The 12,756-nt window shown below is 44.3% G+C and overlaps 1 protein-coding gene and 1 long non-coding RNA gene across 5 annotated transcripts; both read left to right on the top strand.

Moving 5' to 3' along the window:
* The first annotated feature begins 3,077 nt into the window (after positions 1 to 3,077).
* Positions 3,078 to 12,585, top strand: LOC119116729 (e2f-associated phosphoprotein). Of its 4 annotated transcripts, none has more exons than XM_037242419.1 (6): positions 3,078 to 3,270; positions 6,920 to 7,101; positions 7,365 to 7,466; positions 11,811 to 11,916; positions 11,995 to 12,123; positions 12,194 to 12,585. In XM_037242419.1, the coding sequence occupies exons 1-6, from the start codon at positions 3,200 to 3,202 to the stop codon at positions 12,462 to 12,464; spliced, it is 861 nt and encodes a 286-aa protein (XP_037098314.1). In that variant the 5' UTR covers positions 3,078 to 3,199; the 3' UTR covers positions 12,465 to 12,585. The 4 variants fall into 4 exon arrangements, with proteins under 4 accessions (XP_037098314.1, XP_037098313.1, XP_037098316.1 ...); XM_037242418.1 differs by having other exon boundaries at positions 11,992 to 12,123; XM_037242421.1 differs by having other exon boundaries at positions 11,820 to 11,916; positions 12,194 to 12,464.
* LOC119116768 lies at positions 4,069 to 5,672 on the top strand. Its single transcript, XR_005096357.1, has 2 exons — positions 4,069 to 4,113; positions 4,159 to 5,672. It is a non-coding gene; the product is annotated as an uncharacterized LOC119116768 (long non-coding RNA).
* Positions 12,586 to 12,756: the final 171 nt, after the last annotated feature.

Genomic DNA, 12,756 nt, shown 5'->3' with positions numbered 1-12,756 from the left:
GAAGACAATTCTGTAGCTCGGATAAGTCAAGTCGTTGGCACAGACAACGAAGAGATGGACTTTACATATGTGTTGGCCTGACTGACATGTTGACATGTCCTGTGACCATGGAGGACACGTTTCAATGACACAAACACACACACACACACGCACACACACCGCGTACACGCTTATGGACACACACTTGTCAGAAGAACATTATGTGAGAGCAGCTAACACACCTGAGTTGATACATTTCATTTGCTGCAAGTGTGTGCGTGTGTGTGTGTGTGTGTGTGTGTGTGTGTGTGTGTGTGTGTGTGTGCGCGCGCGCGTGCGTGCGTGCGTGTGTGTGTGCGTGATCCAGCGGTCGGCAGCCCGCTGACATGATCCGATAATAACCTCCACACACGTCTCCATGTAGGAGGAGGTGGCGCTCGAAAGTGTGCGTGCGGGCGTGCGTGTGTTTGTGTGCATGTGTGCTGACAGGTGACGTGAGGTGGGAGAAGATAATGAAAGTGCACGTCTCTCAGCGGGCCAACAGGTGGAGTCGTGCCGCGGGCGGGGGTCCCGTCCTCCTCCTCCTTCCGGAGAGCATGTTCCATGTCCAACACGTATGAACGTGAACACACACGACATGCACATCATCTCGAAGAAGCAGACACAGCAACATGTTGACTTGCATATGCATTCACTTGTATTTCGTGGGCAAACTTTTTGACTGGCGGGCCGAATTTGGTTCTAAATTTAGACCGAGGGGCCGAACCAGGAGCAGATGGATGTAGTGTTTGTGTGAAGTGATAGAAATGACATGTAAAGGTCATTGCATAAAAGGTTTGTACTTTTAGTAGGTAGCAAAGCATGGATATTCAAAAAAAGCTTTTTGAAAACAAATGCATTTATTAACAGCATTAAAAAAGTATTTCACCCAAATAACTACTATCAGTGATTCTCATTATATACGACACTGTTATTATGAATAATAGTTTCAATCACTTCAGCGTCTGCAGGTCAAATTTATGAAATATGTTTATCGGCTCGGTGGCGCACTGGGTAGCACGTCCGCCTCACAGTTAGGAGGGTGCGGGTTCGATTCCACCTCCGGCCCTCCCTGTGTGGAGTTTGCATGTTCTCCCCGGGCCCGCGTGGGTTTTCTCCGGGCACTCCGGTTTCCTCCCACATCCCAAAAACATGCTTGGTAGGCTGATTGAGCGCTCCAAATTGTCCCTAGGTGTGAGTGCGAGTGCGAATGGTTGTTTGTCTCTGTGTGCCCTGCGATTGGCTGGCAACCGGTTCAGGGTGTCCCCCGCCTACTGCCCGATGACGCTGGGATAGGCTCCAGCACGCCCGCGACCCTCGTGGGGACTAAGCGGTACAGAAGATGGATGGATGGATGGATGGATGGATGGATGTTTATCGAATGAGGCGAAATCACATCAAACGGCAAACATTCTGACCAAATACATCATCTTGAAGAGTCAGTGAAACAATACATCAAAATGAAGTAATAAGGAAATCAATAGTATTGTTGGTCTCCCTATTTTGCGAGTGCACCATGGTCTGGAGTAAAATTTGTTGTGGTAATTCTTAGGATAGAGCCGAGGTGTCGGTCCGTTAACCGAGATCTGTGACGGGCTTTGTTGATGTTCATGTGGCTGAACGTCTGCTCACACACGTAGGTCGAGCCAAATTGTCCATTCTTTTTTTAAACGCTCGGCACTCAGTGTCCACCTTTCTTTTCCTCGGGCCACTCATTTTGATGGAAGGGAAAGGTTTGTGGGTGGCATTAGCGTAAAACTGTATCTGAAAGCTCAGCGCGCGAATTACGAGAATGCTGACGTCACAGCCCACACTCGAAATTCAGCACCGATGGAAATAGAACGCGGAGTGCGCCGGGTCCGTACTACTTACGTACGTACACGCACTTCCGGGAGTAAATGCGCGGGCGGGCGCTTCCCCATCTATTGGGGAAACATAGTAATTGCAGGGAAACAGACCAAAAAAAAATTTAATAATACAATTTATTCAGGTTTGGCGGGCCGGATTAAACGGCCCTGTGGGTCGGATGTGGCCCGCGGGCCGTAGTTTGCCCACGTATGCCCTAGACCGTGTTTACAGTTACCCATCCATCCATTTTCTGAACCGCTAAGTCCCCACGTGCGTGTGTGGAAGTGTCACCCAGTGTGAGAGATTGGCAGGCGGGCTGCGCGTGTACAGATGTGCACGATTATGATATTTTTACCTCCTTCGCATGCCGCTTTCTAATTAGCATCCCACCTGCATCTAATTGGTTGAATGAGCTCGTCACAGGGCCGCAAAGGTGGACACGGCAGCGGGTGACGCGTGTGGCCTGCAACGCTTAATCAGCAGACGACAAGCGCCGATTGGCACCCGCTCGACGAGCAAACAAACAAACAAACAAACAAACAAACAAACAAACAAACAAACAAACAAACAAACTCACAAAACACATGACAACACATACAAACATGGCTTGAATTTAACAATGAGAGTTTGAGCAATTATAAGTCATATGAGATATTGTAAATTTCACATCACTATCATTATCTAAATTTCTAAAGCTCATTTAAAAAAAATTCATTAAAGGCTTGTGTACAGTTGTCACCTTTCCCTGACCTCTGTTTGACCCTCGAGGAAGACTGGAGCTTCAAGTCTTGTGCGTTGGAGTTATCTGCTTAAGCTACAGTTTCACATACGTTTTTCATGATCTTTTTTTTTTTTTTAACTCATTGTCTTTTTGCAGGAAACTATACGTTCAAATAATTTAGGTTGAAATAAATTTCAGTGGCTTTTTTAATAACTTGCCAATCATTAGTCAAAAACGTATTCAATTGAGTAATTTATTGATGGTTTATTGTCGTTTGGGATCCCCATTACCTTTTGTTTCAACAAATGCTCATCTTAGAGCAGGCTAAGTGTCATTACTCAGATGGAACCAGTATTTAGTGACTAGAACAACAGTTGCAATAATATTATTATATAAAATTTTACAATTTAATTCATATTAACATAATCGCTTGTTGAACCATTTGATGGGTGGCGGCAAAGTAGCATTCCCCGGAAACCCCCGAAGAAGAGAGACGACGAAGAAGAAGTCTCATTTATTAGTAAAAGAAGAAAAGAAGGAACTGCCCGTCGTACGCTCACGCTTAGCACCGATGTGTCTTTCAGTGAAGATCTTCTCATAACGACCAGCAAGATGAACAAACTCGGTGATGTCGACTCGTATGAGCTCGAGGAGCCGAGCGACGAAGAGAGAGCAGCAAGCAGGTTGTTCACCAACTCGTCTTGTGCGTTTGTTAGCTAGTCCGGCTGCAACCTGTAATGCGGCTAACAGGTTGTAAACAAACATAAGCTTAGCACCGTTCGCCTTTTGCCCGAATTTGCGCATCGTTGACTAACTCCGGTGAATGTGTGCAATTGTCAACAAACAGTTTCATGCAGTGGAGCGTCGGACATTTCGATTTGTTTAGCGTTATAGCATGACCGTGTCTATGAAGTGCAAAAGTAAAACACTTGTATCAACTTCATAAGCAAGTATGTTGTTTATTAGCACCGCGACGCGTCTTCTCTCGTGATTTTACCCGTTTGCTGGTGTTTTTCCAAATATCCAGTGAAGCTTTTGCACTTAGTGACTCTATGACGTCGTTCATTGCTTTGCTGCTTATCAACTTTTTACCAATATGGAGTGCTAACAGGCAACATGACTGGAATTAGTCTAAGTCTTAAAGGAGACATCCATCCATCCATTTTCTGAACCGCTTAGTCCCCACGGGGGTCGCGGGTGTGCTGGAGCCTATCCCAGCCGTCATCGGGCAGTAGGCGGGGGACACCCTGAACCGGTTGCAAGCCAATCGCAGGGCACACAGAGACAAACAACCATTTGCACTCGCACTCTGTCGCACCTAGGGACAATTTGGAGGGCTCAATCGGCCTCCCAAGCATGTTTTTGGGATGTGGGAGGAAACCGGAGTGCCCGGAGAAAACCCACGCCGGCCCGGGGAGAACATGCAAACTCCACACAGGGAGGGCCGGAGGTGGAATCGAACCCGCACGCACCCTCCTAACTGTGAGGCGGACGTGCTACCCAGTGCGCCACCAAGCCGCCGAATTGTCTCCTTAAAGGAGACATGTCATAGCAAAATTCACTTTTTTAAGCTTTTAAAAATTTTTTATTGTGCACTTGGAGTCTCCAGGATTGTAGAAAAGTTTCCTCCAGGTACTGCAGAGATACTTTTACAATCTGTTTGGGGGATATTTTTCACTCCGTTCAATTTTACCCATTTTCGATTATGTATTTTTATCTATTATGTCACAGTCTCTGTGGTGGCACTACAAAACAAATCCGCCATCTTTATTACTCGGAGAGACTTTTGTAGTCCAAACAACTCAAGGATGCCAAGTGGAGAGATCAAATGTTCTGTTGTTCGATGCATTAATCCACACAACTCATTACACCTTCCCTCCAGCATCAGAACCTCAAACAAGTGCCTGGTTAAGTTTCATTTTTCAGGACGAAGTTCCCACAAGTCTTGCTTGTTCAAGGATGAGTGTTCCAGAAATCTCTTGTCAGTATAGAGAAGGATTTGCCAAAAGACTTCGTTTCATTGAAGGTTCAGTTTCATTGAGGGTTCAGTTCCTTTGAACTATGAAAATGATGGACACAGTAAAGCGGTAAGCTTGAGTTGACACACTTTTATATTATTGCGTGTCTATGATGCCCTCGTTGTCATAGCATTAGCATCAGGCTTTCTGGGGGGTATTCCGGAAAACATATTCAACATACTCTGAGTCTATCCCTGAATTTTGCATTAACTTACTCCGAGATGGGAGACTCTGAGTATTTGGTTCCAGAACAGCTGATCTGAGTTAGGTCAATCAACTCTGAGCATGTTAACCTGGAGTTATGCGAGTGCACAACCACAATAAAAAGCCATCATCAATAGAGACGCGATACCACGAGTCACCATGACAAATGAGGAAAAACAGATCACCTTATTTTACCACAATGGAGTTGGAGGTCCTTATGCAAGCCTACAGCAAGTACGAATGTATTTTTTGCCGCAAATCTAATACGGCTGCAGCAGCGAAGGAGAGAGAGAGACATCATGGGAGGAAATTGCTGCCTGAGTCAATGCGTAAGTTTGAATGTACTATTCCATTGATGTAACATTTAACCATAAGATCGTAGCATAGCCTGTCGTTATTAATTTAAGTAGGAATGTAATCAGATTTCCATTTAGGTGCAATCCAACAGGAGAAAAAAGGGCTTGGAAGCAGCTCAAAATGAAACATAAAAACAAGGCATGTTTTGCTCGGCTGTGATTGCACTCACTTTGATTTTAATAGAATTGTTTTAAATGGACTTACGCTATTAAACAGTCAATATTAATTTAAACTAAAATATTAATTCATTGGCTACTTCAAATAATTTAAACCCCAAACAAAATGTTTTCCAACGACCTTTCAATTAATTCTACACTTTGTGTATTAACACTTGACACAAACTCATTTACCTACCTATTGAAGTCATTTAAAATGTGATGCTGTAGCCTACACCAACACTCAATAAAATACTATTTACAAACATTGAGTTCTGCTCAGCCAACAGAAAAAAGCTATGCTCTGGTCCAATATTATAAAGAAAATGCCGTTTGCAAAAAAAAAAAAACGTTGTGCTATGCATAAAGTTTGCTCTGATGTGAGTGCTCGTTCGCAGTGTGTGAGGTTGGAGCTATATGGCCAGAGAAGGTTATTGAGATAAATTATACTGTTCAAAGAAAAAAGCGGTAGCGTTCGAAAAGATATTCTTCTGGAAATGATAAAATGTCTAATCTGGGTCGGAAGATTCTCTCGCGACGTAAAGCGTTTTGAATTATTCCAACTTTGATGACGATCGGATTTTGAATGAACGGACAATCCATGATTAACCGCTTTCTTTGTGTGGGAGGAGACAGGTAGAAACTCTGGGTCTCTTATAGTAAACCTGCCAGCGATCAGGTTATGTTCACAGAGTAAGTTACCACACCGCAGTAACTGACCCAGAGTTTAAGTTACCGCTCTTTCTCGAACGGATAACTCAGTTTCTCTCTTTTCAGGGTTAACTTACTCAGAGTTTTCACATAACCCGCTTTCTGGAATACCCCTCTGATGATCTCAGCGCTGACCACTCTGTTTTCACTCCTTGTGGACGTATTTTTAGTAGTTGAATCAGATGAATTGCATCAAACGTGCTGTTTTATTCTTTGGGAACATAATGTGTTCAATGCGTTCGTTAGCTTCTCGCTAACGCTAGTATTAGCTTACTTCATAACTTGACTGCAGTGCTTGTTTACAAGACGTGTTCATAAATATTGTGAGGGGATTTATTTGGTTACGTGTTATACATGGTTGTATGGACAAGTCTTCTGCTGCTGACATCTTTTAATTAATCAAAAAGTTTGTGGCGAAAGTAAACTCTATCTTGGCTAAAAAACTACTAATATGTCCGACCGGAAAGGGAGGTGCACATCTTGCGGCCTGGAGGGAGTGGGTTGTGAAGTATCTCATTTGCATTTAAAGAGCTAGCACCAAAAGCCGCTTCTCAGAACAAGGGGAAAAGAGGCGCCTGTGATGCTATGAAAATGAGAAATTCAGACAAAAGCTTTGCTGTTCCACTTTACATAGGCCACAACTGAATGAGTAAAATGTAAAAAGAAAGGATTATAACCATGATACATCACCTTTAACGTTCTGTTCCGTAAAAGAAAGTGATAATTGATTTTCATCTATTCATTTCAGTAGTCGCTGTTTATTTTACATTGTTTTTAGCGTGTTCAACTAAAGTTCTTCTTTGACTTTTCGTCCAATTCGGCCTATTTTTGTCATGTATTTAAAAAAAAAAAAAAGTTGCAATGCAATACTTGTATTGTTGTGGTAGTTCAGAGGACGAGCTGGACGTGCTTCTTAGCGGCACGCCGGAGCAGAAGAAGAAGCTGATCCGAGAATACCTGACGGGCGAGAGCGAGTCGTCCAGCGATGACGACTTTGAGAAGGAGATGGAGGCCGAGCTCAGCTCCACCCTCAGGACCATGGAGGACACCTGGAAGCCCGCTGGCACAGGTCCGTTTCCATAACCGCCGCCCCCGAACACACCTAGATGGACAGCGCCCGATAACTGATTAATTTACCGACTTGTGTGATACATTCAGCGCTGCCAGAAGAGGGGGGGGGGTTTCCATTCCATTCATGCGTCAATTTGAGTCGGATGAATTGTTGAGCCCTCGCAAACATGTTTTTGTCTTCCGAGGTCGACGTGATTGCCGCCTGCCATATATTTGCTTTTCGCATCCGTTTCTTAGTCTGTTGTTACCCGTGCGATTCAGTGCAGGGTTCAGGAAGCGGAGGCGAAGGCCCAACACACGTCGAGCCACGGATGTACGACAACATCTACTTTGACTCGGACTCGGACGAAGACCACCAGCCAAGTAAGTTTGCATCGTAAATCGGCGTTTCTGAGACCACAACTTGCACCTTTTGCCGCATTCACTGCGTCATTTAGTCATTTCATTTTTTATGGGCATTGTGTTGGGGCCAAAATTGAAGTTATACTGTATTGGCCTGAATTATAAGACGACCCCCTCTTTTTCAAGACTCAAGTTTGAAAAAAGACTTTTTGAACACCAAATTAAATTTTTATACTTACATCTGAAACAAATGATTATAATAATATATTCGAGAGAAAAAGCATGTTATTTTGCCTCATTCAAATCATGCAAAAACTGTCTATCACGTCTTAATATCTGAACATTTAAATATGTAAACTAAAGTGCAATCACATTTGTAAATGAATGGCTTCTAGTTTTTGAAATGTAAATAAATGTTGTGATAAAACAACAAAATTGCAATAACTGCATTAACCATCAAACTAACTGTAGTATTGAAACAAATCTGAATAAGGAAAAACATTGCAATAAAATAATGCAAACTGTTATTGTTGGGGAGCCTGAGGCCTGTATAGAGGGTTGGCTCGGAAGGTTTTGCTCTTTTCGCCCCCAGGTGTCGGTCAGAACACAGGAGGGAAGACGTGGTTCAGTTTTGATTGCTTTACTGAATGATTGGCAAAAAGGTAACAGGCACTGTGGCTCATAGGGGCATACAGGCAAACTGGCAAAAGGGTATAGGCACACGTTTGATCGTAAGGATGTGAGAGCAGGTGTGTGTAGTGTACATGGGTGAGTCTTTGGGTGTGTGAATGTGACTCTTGTGTGTGTGATTATCGTATGAAGCGTGTGAAGGGTGTGTGTGCGTGATTCTGCAACATACAGAAATACAGCACGTAAGTCAATGCTCAACTTCTGACGTCACACAACACTAGTAGACGGCACACATTACATAACTAACTGCGCGTAACGGTTCCGCTATACAAAATTACCATAAATGAAATACTCTCGGCAACACACCAAACATAAGTTATAGAGACAACAAAATACAATTGCTGGCGACCATTAGTCGCTGTGCCGCTGCCTAACGGCTACTCGTACGATGCAAACTTAAGGAGCGCGCCGGAGCTGTCAATCAAACGGTGCGTACACGAAGCAAACCGCGATCGGACAAACAGCACAATGGTGGACAGTAGTAACAATGAAATGTATATATTCACTTTGTGTCAAAGACGCACACGATCACAGCAACATACTCAGTCGATACCAGCAACCTTTAACTTACCGCTGCGCACAAGTGAATGGGTATAATGCAGGGGTGGGCAAACTACGGCCCGCGGGCCACATACGGCCCGTTAGGCTTTTTAATCCGGCCCGCCGAACTTGTCCAAATTACAGTAAAAACCTCCTTCATTTTCCCCTTTCCCTGCAATACCCACGTTCCCCAAAAGATGGCGCACTTAAAACACATTGACCGTTGTTGGAGTGTCGCGTGTTTCTCTTTATTTCACTTTAATTTTCACTTCGTTTCATGTCACCATTTGAGCCCTTCTGTGAAAATGAGTGGACCAAAGAGAAGGAAAGTGGACAGTGAATGCCGAGTTTTTAATAAGGAGTGGACAACAAAATACTTCTTCACTGAAGTCCGATCAACGGCTGTATGTCTGATATGCCAAGAAGCTGTTGCGGTTTTCAAAGAGTACAATATCAGCCGTCACTTTGCCACGAAGCATGCAAACTATGCTAGCAAGCAGTCAACACAAGAACGGGCGGCTACTGCTCAAAGGTTGACAGCTAATTTACAGAGTCAACAGAACTTTTTTCACAGACAAACTACAATTCAAGAGTCAAGTACCAAGGCTAGTTATTTGCTGGCATTCAAATTAGCAAAGGCTAGCAAGCCTTTCTCCGAAGGCGAGTTTTTGAAAGAGTGCATGGTAGAGACAGCAGGTCTCTTGTGTCCGGAAAGCAAAACCAAGTTTGAAAAAATCAGTTTAGCACGCAGGACAGTGACTCGCCGCGTGGAACTGATTGACGCAGATATAGTGAGCGAGTTAAACAAAAAGGCAGAGTCCTTTAAGTTATATTCACTAGCACTGGATGATAGTAACGACATAAAAGACACTGCTCAGCTCCTAATTTTTATCCGAGGGATTAACAACAGTTTTGAGATAACGGAGGAGCTTTTGAGCATGGAATCACTGAAAGGGAAAACGCGAGGAGAGGACTTATATGAACAGGTGTCTGCTGTCATCGAGAGAATGAAGCTACCTGGAGTAAACTTGCTAATGTCACTACGGATGGATCGCCAAATTTAACTGGAACAAACGTCGGGCTGCTGAAAAGAATCCAGGATAAAGTGAAAGAAGAAAACCCTGACCAGGATGTTATTTTTCTTCACTGCATCATTCATCAGGAGTCTCTGTGTAAGTCTGTATTGCAGCTTAATCACGTCGTGGATCCAGTTATAAAACTTCATACGAGCAAGGGGACTTAATCATCGTCAGTACATTACGTTCCTGGAAGAAACTGATGCGGATCACCAGGACCTACTTTACGACTCTCGCGTCCGCTGGTTAAGTTTGGGGAAAGTGTTTCAACGAATTTGGGAGCTCAAAGAGGAGATTCACTCATTTTTGTTGTTAATGGGGAAATCCGACGAATTCCCCGAGCTGAGCGACACAAACTGGCTTTGTGACTTTGCATTTGCTGTGGACATATTTTCACACATGAATGAGCTGAACGTGAAGCTACAGGGGAAAGATCAGTTTGTGCACGACATGTACACAAATGTGAGAGCCTTCAAATCCAAGCTGGGTTTATTCTCCAGGCAAATGTCAAACAAATCAGCAGTCAGCTCAGTGGCCTAGTGGTAGAGTGTCCGCCCTGAGACTGGAAGGTTGTGGGTTCAAACCCCGGCCGGGTCATACCAAAGACTATAAAAATGGGACCCATTGCCTCCCTGCTTGGCACTCAGCATTAAGGGTTGGAATTGGGGGGTTAGATCACCAACTGATTCCCGAGCGCGGCACCGCTGCTGCTCACTGCTCCCCTCTCCCCCAGGGGATGGATTAAAATCACACGGGGATGGGTTAAATGCAGAGGACAAATTTCACCACACCCAGGTGTGTGTGTGACGATCATTGGGACTTTAATCTTTAATCTTTTAATCTTTTAAATCTTTCGCACATTTCCCCACACTAGCCGTGCAGAAAGAGGCCGCCCGAAATGCGAAGAAATACTGCAAATCACTGGACGACCTGCACAGAGAATTTTGCCGTCGGTTCTGTGATTTTGAAAAAATTGACAAGTCACTTCAACTGGTGTCCTGTCCCCTGTCACAAGACCCCGAATCAGCACCGCAGGAGCTGCAATTGGAACTGATCGATCTTCAGTCTGACTCCGTCTCAAAGGAGAAGTTCAAGTCTCTTAAACTGAATGACTTTTATGCTTCACTTAACGAGACCATGTTTCCAAACCTTCGAAGGACTGCACAGAAGATGCGGGTGTTGTTTGGCTCGACCTACGTGTGTGAGCAGACGTTTAGCGTCATGAAAATCAACAAAGCTCATCACAGATCCACGTTAACAGACCAACACCTCAGATCTGTCCTGAGAATTGCCACAACAAAACTAACTCCAGACTTTGATGCACTGGCAAAAAATGGAGACCAACAACACTGTTCCCACTGAAATTGGTGAGTTTTTCTGCTGTTATGAAAAACGAGTTTGCAGAGTTTGATTTTGCGGAGTTTAACACAAGTAGATTTTATTCAGCTTGAGTATATCGTTGCGTAATAATATGTTTTGAATGTTGAAAATGATTCTTTTTTTAAATAAATGTTGATTTATTTAACTTTGCACCTTCGATTGAAACTTATTAAAAACAGATGCAATCTTGATAAATCACAGTGCGTATGCTATTTTAATCTATTTACATTTTCTCCTCCCAGTATCATGCAAAATAGTATGTAAACGCTATATCTTGCATATTGCTTGAGACAAACTTATTAACTGTTAGGGCTATTTTCACATTTGAAAGATAGTTAATAAATTGGGTTGTAGTGTTCTTACTGTGCTATGAGGTTTGCATACACTACATGTAATGCTTTAGTATATCCGGCCCAAACACTCCATCCAAATGCTCCTGGCCCGGCCCCTCAGTCAAATTTTAGAACCCATTGTGGCCCGCGAGCCAAAAAGTTTGCCCACCCCTGGTATAATGTCTAGACCCCGAATGTAAGACGACCCCCACTTTTTCAGTCTTATTTCAATGCAAAAAACATCGTCTTATATTCGGGCCAATATGATCTTTCATGACAATCTCATTTCTTTGATTTTCATACATTAGAATACTTGTATAAAAGTTGTCAATGACAAATTACCACAGTGTCTGCAGGTGGTTCGGCCGGCCGGCGCATGATGACCAATGACGAGCTGCTGTACGACCCCGACGAGGACGAGCGGGACCAGGCCTGGGTGGACGCCAGGCGCGGGTAAGGGCGACTGGGCCGGGTGGGCGCTGCTCTTGCTTTTGAGATCACGTTTTCCGTCCCCGCCCACTTTTGCAGCAGGTATCGTGTGATGAAGTGCCCTGCGATGTCCGCTCACCCGCGGCGCCCGGGGCCCAAAAGTCTTCCCAGCAGCGACGCCGTCCTCAACTGTCCCGCTTGCATGACCACGCTGTGTCTCGACTGTCAGCGGTAAGGACGCGCGCGATCGACACAGGCGGGTTTGGATGTGGATGATGTCATGTCCCGCCACTCTCCGCAGACACGAGAAGTACCGCACGCAGTACCGCGCCATGTTCGTCATGAACTGCAGCGTGAATAAAGAGCAAGTTCTGCGCTACAAGAAGCAAATGGACAGGACGCCGGGAAAGAAATGGAACCGCATGAAAGAGCAGGCGACAGCAGCGCCTGTCGGGATGGACGCCGATGAGGCATACCATCCCGTGCAGTGCTCTGAGTGCTCCACAGAGGTTGCTGTGCTAGACAAGGACGACGTCTACCACTTCTTCAACATCCTGTCCAGCCACTGCTGACTTGGACAGGAGAGTCTCTCCCCCCCCCCCATCTCTTTATGCATATTATTCCATGATCTGTCATCGTTGTGTATATAGCGGATTGTGGAGTGAAGTGGCACCACAAGGTGGAATTTTGAAAGTTTTTTTTTTTTTTAATCAAAAGAAACTTACTTTCTGTAACTATTTAAGAAAAGGTTTTAGTGAAGAAATTGCGTTTTATTTTTACCTTTCACTTACAGTGGAGCCTCGGTTTTCAAACGTCCCGGTTCTTGAACAAATCTGTATTCGAACAAAAAACTGAGATTTTTTT

This window comes from Syngnathus acus, chromosome 22 (genome assembly GCF_901709675.1).
Source record: "Syngnathus acus chromosome 22, fSynAcu1.2, whole genome shotgun sequence".
NCBI lineage: Eukaryota > Metazoa > Chordata > Actinopteri > Syngnathiformes > Syngnathidae > Syngnathus > Syngnathus acus.
This window is presented reverse-complemented; position numbering and strand designations above follow the sequence as displayed.

Bases quoted from the DNA above. Each gene is read 5' to 3' on its own strand.
- LOC119116729 (XM_037242418.1), top strand. From the start codon at position 3,200: ATGAACAAACTCGGTGATGTCGACTCGTATGAGCTCGAGGAGCCGAGC. The intron at 7,102-7,364 runs GTCCGTTTCCAT...CGTGCGATTCAG, and splicing joins CTGGAAGCCCGCTGGCACAG to TGCAGGGTTCAGGAAGCGGA. The intron at 7,467-11,810 runs GTAAGTTTGCAT...AAATTACCACAG, and splicing joins GGACGAAGACCACCAGCCAA to TGTCTGCAGGTGGTTCGGCC.